The sequence below is a fragment of the Anolis sagrei genome, chromosome 5 (genome assembly GCF_037176765.1).
Source record: "Anolis sagrei isolate rAnoSag1 chromosome 5, rAnoSag1.mat, whole genome shotgun sequence".
NCBI classification, from domain to species: Eukaryota; Metazoa; Chordata; class Lepidosauria; order Squamata; family Dactyloidae; genus Anolis; species Anolis sagrei.
Window position 1 is genome coordinate 149,087,531 of NC_090025.1, and position 13,448 is coordinate 149,100,978.

General features: G+C 37.1%; 2 protein-coding genes across 13 annotated transcripts in view; one reads left to right on the plus strand and one right to left on the minus strand.

The window, feature by feature from the left end:
• Positions 1–13,448, plus strand: part of ACSS3 (acyl-CoA synthetase short chain family member 3) — a 64,241-nt gene that overhangs the window by 46,662 nt on the left and 4,131 nt on the right. For 2 of the 3 annotated variants that reach the window (XM_060777390.2, XM_060777392.2), the window contains 5 exons: positions 3,078–3,159; positions 4,161–4,283; positions 6,262–6,361; positions 6,519–6,694; positions 7,296–7,380. In XM_060777390.2, coding sequence (XP_060633373.2) covers positions 3,078–3,159; positions 4,161–4,283; positions 6,262–6,361; positions 6,519–6,694; positions 7,296–7,367 — 553 coding nt within the window. In that variant the 3' untranslated portion in view covers positions 7,368–7,380. Of the gene's footprint in view, positions 1–3,077; positions 3,160–4,160; positions 4,284–6,261; positions 6,362–6,518; positions 6,695–7,295; positions 7,404–13,448 lie in introns of all 3 variants that reach the window. The other variant, XM_060777391.2, reaches the window with a different exon arrangement.
• PPFIA2 (PTPRF interacting protein alpha 2) overlaps positions 9,561–13,448 on the minus strand; it is a 285,512-nt gene continuing 281,624 nt past the window's right edge. For all 10 annotated transcript variants that reach the window (XM_060777389.2, XM_060777385.2, XM_060777383.2 and 7 more), the window contains one exon: positions 9,561–11,101. The gene's annotated coding sequence lies outside the window, so the exon portion shown is untranslated. The remainder of the gene's footprint in view (positions 11,102–13,448) is intronic.

Below are 13,448 nucleotides of genomic sequence, written 5' to 3' on the forward strand. Positions count from 1 at the left end.
GACCACTATGCTGGCTTTTGTATTCGATCACACGTCGGACGCTTCCTAAGTGTCTAGTACTGTGTGATGTATCAGCAAATAGTGCATGCAGATCTGAGTAGGGTGGCCTTTTGCAGCTGACAGATAGTAATTTTGTCATCACCTGTTGTTTTTAAGTGCAGGCCAAAGTCTTTAGGCACTGCACCTAGTATGGCAATCACTACTGGGACCACCTTTACTGGCTTGTGCCAGAGTCTTTGCAGTTCTATCTTTAAATCCTCATATCATGTAAGCTTTTCCAGTTGCTTCTCATCAATTGTGCTGTCACCTGGAATTGCAACATTGACAATCTATACTTTGTTTTTCCTCACAATCATGAGGTCAGGAGTATTGTGCTCCAAAACTCTATCAGTCTGAATTCAGAAGTCTCAGAGTGGGTTGACGTGTCCATATTATATTATATTATATTATATTATTTATTTATTTATTTATTTATTTATTTATTTATTTATTATTTGCACTTGTTAACCGCCGCTCTCAGCCCTAGGGCGACTCGTGGCGGTGTACAAAACATAGAAAAAACAACAATTTACAAAGAGTCAAGACCACAACACAACATCTTACCAATACAAACATCTAATTAAGCTAAAAATCCGCTTCGTCTTATTTTGGGGTCATAATCAATCTCATAGTCGTAGTCCATTCCGGTCGTCATTCCGATAACATAGCACTCAATTAAAGGCCTAACTATTATTATTATTAGTAGTAGTAAATTATTATTACTATTCTCATATTAGTTAAAGCCATGCAAATTATTTTCCTATTCGAACTGTGTATTGAATGTGTTTGAGAGAAAATTTAAACCAAGGTTTTATACAGCTATTGTGGTTTATATCCTCCATAAGCTATTGGTTATGATTGATATGGCTGAACCAAGACATTTTGCTGCCTAAGTCCAAGGAGAAAATAGTACTCTAATTTTATGGAGAATCCAACAGGCTGCTGGTTGAACACTGGTAAAAGCAGATTGTTGTGTGCTGTCCCTGAGGCTATTTTAGCAAGCCCAGAAGGAATGTGGGAGCACAGTGTATGCATATGTGTGCTTGCATGTATTTACACCACCATTGTCTGTTGCCCTTATTATTCCTAGTGGCAGAGTCAACCCTTAGAATATTCTTCCTATTGGCAAGGTCAACCTTTTGTATAATGTAAAGAATTAGAAATATCTTTGAGATGTACTCATACATGAAAGCTAGTTTTCTTCTCTTGGAACAGGAAATAGTAGCAGATAATGGTATTGTTGATGAGCAGAGGGATTTTGAGATGGTGATTGCAATTGGTTGTGGTGGCATGAACATATAATGTTCATAAATATCATAACTTTTCAACTTATTCACAACATAATGCCCACAAAGTATTCTGTGAAGAATGGAACAGCTGAACCGGTTGTATAGGGCAAATTGAGAACTAATGTGATGGGGGGAAAGAAGGAGGGAAGGAACAAGGAGGCCAGAGAAGGACGATGTTACAAGGGCTCAGGGAATGAGACAAGCTGTGTAACAGATTGAGGGGCAAGGGCCCAAGGTGAAGAAACTGGGGAAGTGTCCATTAGAAAATATAATAGAGATCAAATGGGTGTGAACTGTTAACAGGAAGAAGTTAGAAAAATAAGCTGGAAAAAAACTGCTGGATCATGACCATGGAAATAAAGAAAGCATGCCAAATTAACTTCTAGGATGGTTGATATTGGTGTGATATGTTAGTTTGCCATATTTGCTGTGCATTATCCTGGATACTTTTGTGAATATGGAAAGAATGCATATTTGAAACATCTCTCTGGTAGTACTGTAAATGAGATGGATCCAGAGGAAGCCTTCGCTCATAATAATTTAGGGATGGTTGATGTGCTCTTTAGTGCTTTGGGTTTTTTTTTTTTTTTTGCTACTTTCCATGCAAGTTCAGCCACATGTTATTGTAACAATGTTGAGAATAAGCGTTGTTCTTCTTTTTCTCGCCTCTGAGGGGGTGGCTGGCGAGGCAGATTGGGTTGGGCAATAAATTCTATAGACATGAAAGCTACTGTGGAGGCAAGTTAAAAGAATATTGATGAGATATCTGGAAGATCTTCTGAGACTTCTAGTCATTGATTTATGACAGGGCCTTAACAGTAAGGTGGATTCAAGGTGAGCAGTTTTTGTTATTGTTGAGATAGATGGGATCCTGTGTGATGCTTTCTCCTACAGACTACTAAGCAGAAACAGTGTTACTTGCTACTCAGCTATGGAAGCATGACCATTCTGTTTCATACTATGTTAAAATCTTTTATATTGTGAAGTTTGACACCCTCCCATCGTAGTGGCTTTTTTCAAACCAACATTTTGGGAATTAGGTCATGAAAGTTGGAGTTCTAATAGCATAAAATTTGACTGTGAAATCCCTGGAAGATTTCATATTGACACACTTGCAACATTGGTTCATCAATATGTTTTGATAGCTTTCCTATCTGACTGCAGCTTTGTTTTGGATGTTGCAGGGTAAAATTAAATGCTTTCCAGTGACCTCAATCTAATTATTATTCCTAGCTAGTGTAGACCCATTGGATTAAGTCAAACCAACATTTCTACGATCGAAGAGGACTATTCTAACTGGGATTAGCCATTGGATTGAGGCCTACATCTGCAGAGCATATTATGGCCATATTCTGAATTACGCATAAGATTTTTTGAAGTATTGAGGATGGAATCTGATAGACAGTTGTTTGTAATGTTTAACATTTACTATTCTTGCATAATGTAAGAGAATTTCAATCTATTGCCAGCTCTAGCACACAAATAAGGAAAGGTTACGGCCCTTCAAATAAAGTTCATTTACTGACTTCTAAGTTATTTTAACCTTGTCCTTATGATGGACTATTGACTAATAACCTTGAAAAGTGGCTCCTTAACACAAACAACTCTTGGTAATTTTGCATTTTTTTCTGTAGCAAAACTGGATTTTAAATCAAAACATCACCACTGTTGAATGTACTTCTTAGTTTTGTAGCATTTGTCATTCATCGGTAACTATGACAATCTTGAACTGCATATTTTGTTTAACAGGTTGCCTTTGCCTCCAGGAGCCTTTTTGGGTCTTTGGAAAAATGAGGAGATTTACAAGGAATTATATTTTCAAAAATTTCCGGTGAGAACTAAAAATATAATTAAATACCTCTGGTACTTTGGATTAATTCAACAGACGAGGTGGTCTATGAACTAGTGCAAGTCTATGAGCTTGGCTGTTAGTTTTCAGTGAATTTTCAGAAAAGAAAGAAACAAATGTAGCCACTATGCAAAAATATGGTACCCGTCCCTGGAAATATTTGGGAAAAATTGCAAGTACCCATGTCATAAAGCCCAAGAAGCATTTCTGAAGATTATGGAATGCTGTACTCTCCTTAGCTTTTTAGCCTAGTACCCCTGAAATTTCTTTGTTTAGTGCACCTTTGTAGCATTTAAGTTTATTTTTCCATAGATGTTTGTGAAGTGTTTTCAGTGTTGAATCTTTGTGTTTCTAGAATGGTTATATATTTAAACCATTATCATTTGGTGATTTCCCTTTGCCCACCTCTCCTTACAGCTCAGACGAGTTATAGCATTACTAAAACATAAACACATATTCATTTTGAAACATTCCGTAAAATACACATATTAAAACATACCTCCATATTATAGTAGAAAACATGTTTGTCTTGGAAAAAAAAAACAGTCTTATTTTCTTTATCTTCTTGGGGGCGGTATCTGTATAGCACTTGGGAACCCCAAATCCCCCATCAGGAAGAAAAAAAAACTACAAAATATTTTTGGTGCGAAAATATATTGGAATGTTATTTTGCTCCATCCCTATTCCTCAAAATCATTTCAAATGGCTTTTGGAAATGATTGCAATATTACTTTTGGTTCTGGGTAATGAGAGATGTGTGGGAATGGGGGAATGCAAAGAGAAAGATCTCTGGCCCTCTCTTTGTACTTGTCCATATCAGAATTGGGGATTATAACACCTATATTAAAAAAGAACATTGGGATGAGTAAAGATTATGACAAAAGGGATACTTTGGGATACTTGTACTGATAATAAATGATGAAATAAGATTCTACATTTAATGCTCTGACAATACCATTTCATTTTCCTGCTTTTATTTTCAGGGATACTATGATACTATGGATGCAGGTTACATGGATGAAGAGGGCTATTTGTATGTCATGTCTCGAGTGGATGATGTGATCAATGTTGCAGGCCACAGAATTTCGGCAGGTGCACTTGAGGAGGTAAGTACAATGGTAATACAAATGCCAATAAAATGAAAACTCTGATGAAGATTTTAAATCTTCAGTGCAATCTCCATCTTGTGACTTCTTAGAAATCTTTTTAAGGTAGATATGATGGTCAAGATTTTATTGCTGGATTTTAATTTTGAATACAACAAAATTTGTGGAAAGCTGTTTAAGCTTCTCCATATAGTGTTTCCTTAAATATAAAATCAAGATTAAATCAGCAAAAACTCACAGTGAACCTATTTAGAAAGACGCTGGTTATTTCAGTAGATGCTTTCAGATTAATAGGGATAATACTTCTTTGATACATATGATGTGGTCATATCTTGAAGTGGCCTCTCTTTGGTTGGAAGCTACAACACATATTCATTTTTATTTTAGAGAATTGGTTCAAAGTTTGCAGATATTTAAGCATGGTTAAAACTATTTTCTTGTGACATGGATAGTGTAAATGAATTGTTCATACCCTCATACCCTTTCAGTTATAGGATTCAGCCATACACAGCTTAACCGGTTGTTGTTTGATCATCAGTGACATTAGGAACGGCGCTCATTTCTGGTTCTCTCTCCCCCCCCCCCCCATTTTATTCTTGTTGTATTAGCATTAAAATTAAAATAACAAAAGGCACAAAGGACAAAAGATTCACATAAACCAAGGCAAAAAGGAAGAAAAAGGAATGAGCAGCACTGTCAAATGCAAAGGAAAGATCAAGAACAGCAAGGAAGATATTTAGAAAGGGAAAAAAATAATGAGAAAGGCTGAACCAAATGAATCAACATTTTAAAGGGAAATTAGCATCAAAATAGTCATGAAAACAGAGTTGGAAGTAGACTTAATCATGCTTTGGATAAACCCTGTGGCACAGATCAAACTGTTGGCATTGCATGAAACTATGTGAGGAGAGCCAAGAGGAAGTGATTCCTCACTTTGCAGCTCCCAAACACCCTTAATATCTTCTCCTGGAATCAGGGACACCATTCAGAGCAGACCATTGGGTGTTATAGAGAACTGGAAAAAGAAACAGTCCTGCCACAAATGTGAGGGGGCTGCTTGGGGAATCAGCTCCTTACACCTTTTCCCCCCATCAGTGTATGTACACTTATTGGATCTCGGCTATCAGAGTCAAGGGAACATTTGAGGACAAACTTATATAGTTTCCCTATTCTGGCAATCTTATTATTCACCCTATTTATACCCCGCTTTTCTTAACTCAAGGCGGCTTACATATTGGCCATTATTCAATGCCTTAGAGCTACAAACGATTTTAATGACATTAAAATTAAAATTAATACATATTAAAGAGTGAAAAATATTACATTCAATATTAAAATCATGCCATTCATCATAGTCTTAGTTTTTTAGAGAAAAATAATGCAAAGTTATAAAGTTTTAAATAAATTATATTTAACTATAAGCACTAGAAAGAGTTCTCAGACCTTGTCTCTTCTGCTTCAGGGAAAATATGTCTTAATTTTTTACAGCCTCTTAATTTTTACAGCATAATTGTGTCTTCATTTTGACAAACAGGTGGTAAATTGCTGTCAATTCAAATGTTTCAGTGAAAAGACCTTGAATCATTTCTGTATGTCACTGGCCTTAATTTTGGAATCTCACAAAATGAAAGGTGTAAAATTGCAGGTCACAAATGTAACACCATCTAACTTTGACAGTTGGTTTTTGGTAATCAATAGTACTGTGTTATGTATGGAAACTGAATCACCATAGGCACATCATAGTATGGATATATGCAAGCTGCCATGCAAACCCAACTGCAATATTAGAGCCTTTCAAATCACAGGATTTCTGCATTGTGGCTAGTTTCTTGGCTAATTTCATTGTAATTCTGAAAGCTTTCCATGGCATTGAAATTGGAAACAGGATATAACTTCTGGATTTTAAGATCCTTTTTACTGACAATGTGTTCACTATAATATGTTCATTCAGGGCTTTCTTTCTCTGTTTTTACACCAGGCCGTCTTGACCCATCGTGATGTAGCAGATTGTGCGGTTGTTGGCCAGGAAGACTCTTTAAAGGGCCATGTACCATTGGCGTTGTGTGTCTTGAGAAATGGTGAGACAGTCTGTTAATGGAGGCAAAATCCAGCTGTGTGATTGGTGTTCAAGCTCATACCTTGACATGTCTATGACCTTGAGGTGGCTAATAGAATTGTAACCATAGGAACAGACAAAACCACTTAGGAAAACTACACTCTTATATTTCTTATCAGGTGTGAAGGCTGAAGAAGAAAAGCTCTTGGAAGAAATTGTTAAGAGAGTTAGAAAAAATATTGGCCCCGTGGCAGCATTTCGGAAAGCAGTATTTGTGAAACAGCTACCGAAGACCCGTTCTGGCAAGATCCCGCGGTCAGCTCTTTCTTCTCTAGTGAATGGAAAACCATACAAGGTGAAAAGCAGCATTCAGCTACTGCAGTGATCATAGATAATACTTTTACTTAATATTGTTCTTCTGCACAGTGCTCTTTGTAAGTTTGTAGTCTTAACACCATGCTCCTAAAGTTATGTCTAACTTTTGTGGTACATTCACATGACTCCTTGTGAAGCAAAACCATTGCATTGACTCATTCAGCGATTAAAAATGTACCTTTCCATAGCGGAGGACCCTTCCACACAGCCATATAACCCAGAATCTCAAGGCAGAAAATCCTACAATATCTGTTTTGAACTGGGTTGTCTGAGTCCACACTGCCATATATTCCAGTTCAAAGTAGAAAATGTGGAGTTTTATTCAGCTCGGTGGAAGGGGCCTGACTTAATAAAGCTTAGTTGAACAACTTTGCTATTTCAGGTGGCTCATAACTTTCTCACACTATTGTACTCATCACATTAGTCTGAAATCATATTTGTATTAAAAACAATGAAGTGATGATTGCAGCCCATCGCAAGAAGGTATTTTGTGGCTTTTAAATACTATTTTTTGAAGCACAAATAGTTTGATTTCAGCAAAGCAGTTAAAATCCTAATGTCTTGATTTCTTATTTCCTCAGATAAGTCCAACCATTGAGGACCCTGCTGTGTTTAAGCATGTTGAAGAAGTGCTGAAGACTAAGCTGAAGTAACAGCTTTTCAAATGTGAGTAATACCTGGTATATCAGGTAAGTCTAATAACTGCAAAAATTATTAGACTTAGTATAATGCTACAGTGATACATACAAATGTAACTTCGTAGTGATTTTTAAATGAAGGATCTTTTTTATATTAAGGCAGTAGTGTAAATGGAAAGTTTATAGCTTGCACACAGTTTGAAACCTACGATAAATTTTAAAGCAGGAGGTGATGCCATGGGGCATGTTGTGCCAAAATTAAACACTTTTAAGTCCCATCAATCTTACTGTGTGTTTAATTATACTGCCATATTGTTATAGTCATTCCCCAAAAGAAGCCTTTTCAGTAGCTCAGTTCTGAGAAGTAAAATTACTTCCGGTGTTAGGAAAACACAAACATTTTCTATTACTGCAAAAAAAAAAAAAAAAAGACAAGAGAATATTTAAAAGGAAGACCCCTCTGCTCACTATTGGGCACAGAAATACAGCAGGATAAAGCTTTTCTAAGTTTGATTGTCATACTTTGTTCCTTGAAACCAGAGACTGGGAGGATTTTCAAAGCCTCGTAATTCCAGACTACAGATGGATAACAGCTCTGATTGGATTGGCTTTCTAGAGTTGCCATTTATATGCTAGATCACAGCTGTGCCATTTGCCTGTGATTTAGGATGATGATAATAGGAGCGGTCATTGGCTGCATTGGTTTGGCAGCAGCTTGAGTTTGTACTCCTATGTGAGCCTCAGGACCTCCTATCTTGTAAATAATTACTGCCATTGTGATTTTTCACTTTTTTATTAAAGGAGCTCATACTGTTCCTTTCCCTTCTATAGGTAGATTGTATTTTTTCGGTGCAGATGATCACCTTATGTAGTTAGAGAATGGTGAAAAAATCCCAACCATAGTATATTCACTGAATCCCTGTTAATTACATAGATACTGATTCACCAATCAAGATTGATTCAAAGAGTTTGCTGTCATTGGGACTAGCAGTAAGGTCAGGCCAGAGTTGAGACTCTTTCAAAAGGGAAATTTGCCATAGCATATGGGAACTAATTAATTCCCCATATCAACATCTTTCTACACATCAGTGGAAATATTTCCTCATGTAGCCATGCTTGGTTGTTGTCCATCTCACTTACATAATGAGTACATTTTAAAAACTATATCCCCTCTACTTATCAGAGGTCTGGGAAACAAGAACGTGATAAACACTCTCCTCAAGTGACAGGTATCCAGTTGTAAAATTCTTCCCCTTTGTAAATCACAAATTTGTAGCCAACTACTTCTTAGATATTCCGTTTGGAAACACATTACAAGAAAGAGAGAATGCTAGGCTTTTCCAGGTAATGAAACTAGATGGTGATGCTGAACACACACACCCACACACACACATGGACACACATATACACACGCCAGTTAAAATAATTCCAGTTTTGAACGTCACTTTTTAAGTTCCTTGTGTAATTTTTTGGGTGAATATGGCTGTCAGTGCTGACATTTAATGATAAAATAGTGATCTTTTCCTTTGCCTTAAAGCCACTGTGCAGTCTTGAGAAAGACCCTGTATCTTTCTGGTCTTTTTGCTGAATTAAAAAAGATGTATTATGTTTCTTGTCATTGGCTATGCTAATTAGGGCTACTGGGAGTTGTCTCTTCCAACTCTGTGCTTCTACATATTGAGGCTGATGGTTTCTTAAGCACATGTAGTTGGAGAAATAGTGCGTGGGCAGGGGTATGTATAAAAATTAACATCTGATCTTGAGGAGGTGGGAATGTCTTCCAGTGCAAATTTCAAAAGCATGTGTGTCTAAAAGGTCATTGGAACAGAAATCTCACCAGAATGCTGCTTCCCAAAATCTTTTACAGCTATGCCTAAAACTTTTGCTTTATAACTATTTGACTATTACTAAGGCTTCAATGATTACATCATTATACTGTGCAGTAATCACTGGGTGAATCCAGTGTCCTGGTGGCCATTTCTAAAATCCATTTGCACAAAAATATGCACTGGAGGATTTTTGCTGCATCTAAAGCGGCACATTCATTCTGCCACCTTGTGGCAAACTGCAACAGTGTCTTTCAGAGCACATTCTCCCTTTTTAATCAAAAATGTTATGTTTAGCATTGCTTCAGGGATGAATATAATCTCTAAAGTTCTACTTGAAACGATGGCACATGCAGCCCTATCACAGACCGAACACATAAAACAGCACTGAATTTCTTTTATTGACAACAGGGGAGAAAATCTGTCACTGTTTGGTTAACCGAAGTCTGCTTTAAATAAATAAAAAATACGCAATAAAACAAATGTACGTGCAGATGTTCAGATCAGCCTGCTGAAAGGAATAACCAAAAGACAGGCGTTAGGCTAAATCAGGCAGCAGGAGTTTAGCAAATAGTAGATAAATGACATACTTAACTAGGTCTTACTTTGGAACTTCCCATATAAACAAAGAATAAACATCAATAACACCACCAAAGAAAGCCACATCAGATAATAAGTTTCTCCTCTAAACTTTTCTACATTATACATTAACCGTTCTGTCTTTCAGTTATTTCCTCTGTTAAGTTTGACTTCAGAGAAGTCTCAGCAAGGCCATTAGATAAAATCATAAGATTAGACAAGTAACTGCCTAATACCCCTATTACAAGGAAGAAATGGAGGGCATATTTTTAAATAACAGAACAGCTGAAGATCAGATTTATTTTCCCTTGATGTTTTGTCTCATGCCAGTGCTGGCTAGCCTGTGAAGGATTTGGAAGGAAAAAAGGTGATTTATAGCAAAGCTAAATTGCTTCTTGGTCCACAAGTAGCCAATGGCAAGAATGTCTCTTGTTAATTCCCTGTCATAGTATTGGACTTATGCAAACAGTTTTTCTTCATCTTGAGTTTAAAAAGAAGAGCCGTCACAGTGCTTTTCTACAGGTAAATGGAACAATTTTGTTTGTCCTTTATAGGTCCAGGGTTTGGTTTTTTTTGGCTCAAGTTCCACGTTTTGATCTTTCTGTTAGAAATTGTCAGAGGCAGGTGTTAAGCTTCAAATATTGACAGATTCGTTAAAAAGTAGGAAGGTGTTGAAGCATCGGATAACTTTGCTAAAGATATCGAATGTACTTTGCTACAATTCAAAACTGTAAAAATGGTGGAATGGAAAGATACAAACAGCATTGTTTGACACTCTCATGTCAAGTTTTTGCACTAGGACCCCATGTACTATAGATTTAATTCTTTAAAAAATCATATTTATATCCATTTACATGAGACTTACACATATTAAAAGAAATGCATACACGGTAAATACATAAATTCTAGTATATTACAATGAAACAGATGAGACGAGTTTAAAAATGAGTGCCTCTTTTTGGTAAAAGTGAGATTTATGCACTTTGGCCAAATTTAAAATGAGACATTGGGGTTTATTTTTAAAAACTAATCAGTAGCTATTGTTTTATTGAACTATCTAATGGGTGCATTCTGTCCAGTACTGTCACTACACTTTTATTCTGTCGTTTCAGTGGGGTTTGTATCCAAAACCTACATTAGCCCCATGGAAACAAATATGAGCTGTGTGACCATAATACTTGACAGGTTGCATGTTATAACTTAATATGTAACAAGATCACCACACATTTTTATCTGATAAACATCTATGTTTTCTTCCCTATTACCCTGTTCTTGGAATAAAAAGCTTCTTTTCTTAAGATGGTGGTAGTGCACTTCAGGTAAAGTAGAAGAAAAAGGTGGCATCTAGAGAGGGAAAACATAGTACAGTCGGTTAATAAATCTCTTGGCAACATTCAATTACACACACTTATTTACTTGTAAGATTAATAATTATGGCAGAAAAACTGGAACCATTAAGAGAAGAGGACTGGTGACCAATGGAAGCATGGGCCAGAAAAGATGCACTGTGTTTTGTCTAGAGACTTATAATTGTTGATGATGATGCTATGGGACATTAAAAGTGTATGGAGCAGAATCATGTATGGCAATTACGAATGTGTAACCCTAAGGCAGTGGCTCTCCTGTGGGTCCCCAGGTTTACAACTCCCAGAATTCTCAGCCTGTTTACCAGCTGTTGGGATTTCTGGGAGTTGAAGGCCAAAACATCTGGGGATCTAGGTTGAGAACCACTTCCCTAAGGACTACAGAGGGACAAAGAATTCCCTGAACTCCACATACCAGGAAGCAGCTGCTGCAATTGACACAGAGCCTATTTATTTCCCTATTTATTGGAAAGCAGCTGGCTGCCGTCTCAGCCTCCCCCTCTCTCTAAACACACACGTGATTTCCAGTACAAGGGGGATTGTGACAAGGACCCTATTTCTGTCTCTTGCAATGCCTTTGCTCACAGGAAGCCAACTGTTTTTCAAGCAATAAAGGAACAGGTTCCTGTTGACTGCAGTAGCTGCCGCCCAGTAAGTGGAGATTTGGTGGGAGGAGCTACATGGCACCCTAATGTTGGTGCTTACACATACGAAAAGTCCATATAGGATTCTGGCCATAGGAACAACCCCTTAAGCTATCTCTGCCAACTTATTTAGATCTTTTTTATCATTCAGAGCAATAGTGTACATATTAGGAAATATAATGTTATTTAACTATCAGATCAAGACATTCTGAAGTCTATCCTTCGTATAATGTAAAACTCTAAAGCAAAGGTGTTACTGGATTCAGGGTGCAGTCCTCTTGTGTAGAATCCCAATTGAAAGAAGGTAAAATGAGACACAGGTTGAGCATCACTTATCCAGAATTCTGAAATCCTCCAAAATAGTCCACATTAGTGATTAGATAGAAACAGCTTTGCTTTCTGATGTTTCAGTATAGTTTAATATGGTTTTGTGTACAACGTTTTTAAAGACATTGTGTATACAATTACTTTCCAGTTATATTTATAAGGCATCCATGAAACAAATTAATTTCATGTTTAGATTTGGGTCCCATATGCAAATATGGTCATTCCAAAATTGAAACACTTCTGATTTCAAGCACTTTAGATAAGGGATACTCAGCTTGTATTTAGCAGGGCTGTTAATTAAGAGCTTTGGCTAATTAGTGTAAGGTTTGGGGCACAATCCAACATTTAGCAGTTGGTGTAATATTGTGTCTGTGAGGATAGGCTGCTTCCAAGGGAAAATTGTCACACAAAAAATCAACATTTGATGGCAGTAGTATTGAGTTGCAAATTACTGTCTTTGCCATTGTATTGAACTTATGGGGCCACCCATAGAACTACTCCCGTCTCATTTATAACTTGAGTCATCCTAATTCTAGCAAATTGGTATCCTGGTGGCCAGCGGACCTGCCCCTGGGTTGCCTTTAATATATTATTTTGGCCTACAGAGTGCAGTTGGGATGTTCTATTTTTGTTTTCAGATTCCCATGCAATCACGGAGTCCTTGTAATAACAGCAGATTAGGTAATCATAGGTTTGATGCCTACAGACTTGGCCTCTTTTCCTTTCTGAACCTTTAAATCCTCTAGAGACATAGAGCCTTGCACCCTTTTTGTGTTAAACAACTGCCTGTGTAGTTCTGTTTGCATGACATTCTAACCCGGTGTATTGTCTTTCTGATTTTGTTTAGTATTTCTGAAGGAAAGAAAAGCAATGATTTTAATTAGTTTGAAACTGACTCCAAACTACACATTGACATTAGTGACCTGTTTAAACAAGTGCCTTTAATCTCCCCCCTCTTGGTTTGGAGGAAAAGCAGCCATACCAGTTTTCTGTATAATTTCCCCCACTTCCTCCTAATAGCATTGGTCTCCCAGAGTACTACTGCCTGCAATGTTTCTAGGGGAAATGTGAGCCAGGCAGGAAGCAATCGTCATGCAAAAACTAGAATAAGAATGATTTGAGTAAGTCCGTGTTCTAGATGGAAACCCTGGTTGTTGTTGGTTTCCTTCATAATTATACTGGTAGAGTTGAACCACCGTTAGTTTAATATCCCAGCAAGTAGCTTTTTTTAAAATAAAAAATCTCTATTTGACAGAGACAATCCACAATCCAGATATGCTTTGAGAAGAGAAATCATGCCAGCTGTTGCCTAAAAGAAAAGGCAGGTGCTTAAAATAGCAGGAAGATAGGTCTCAT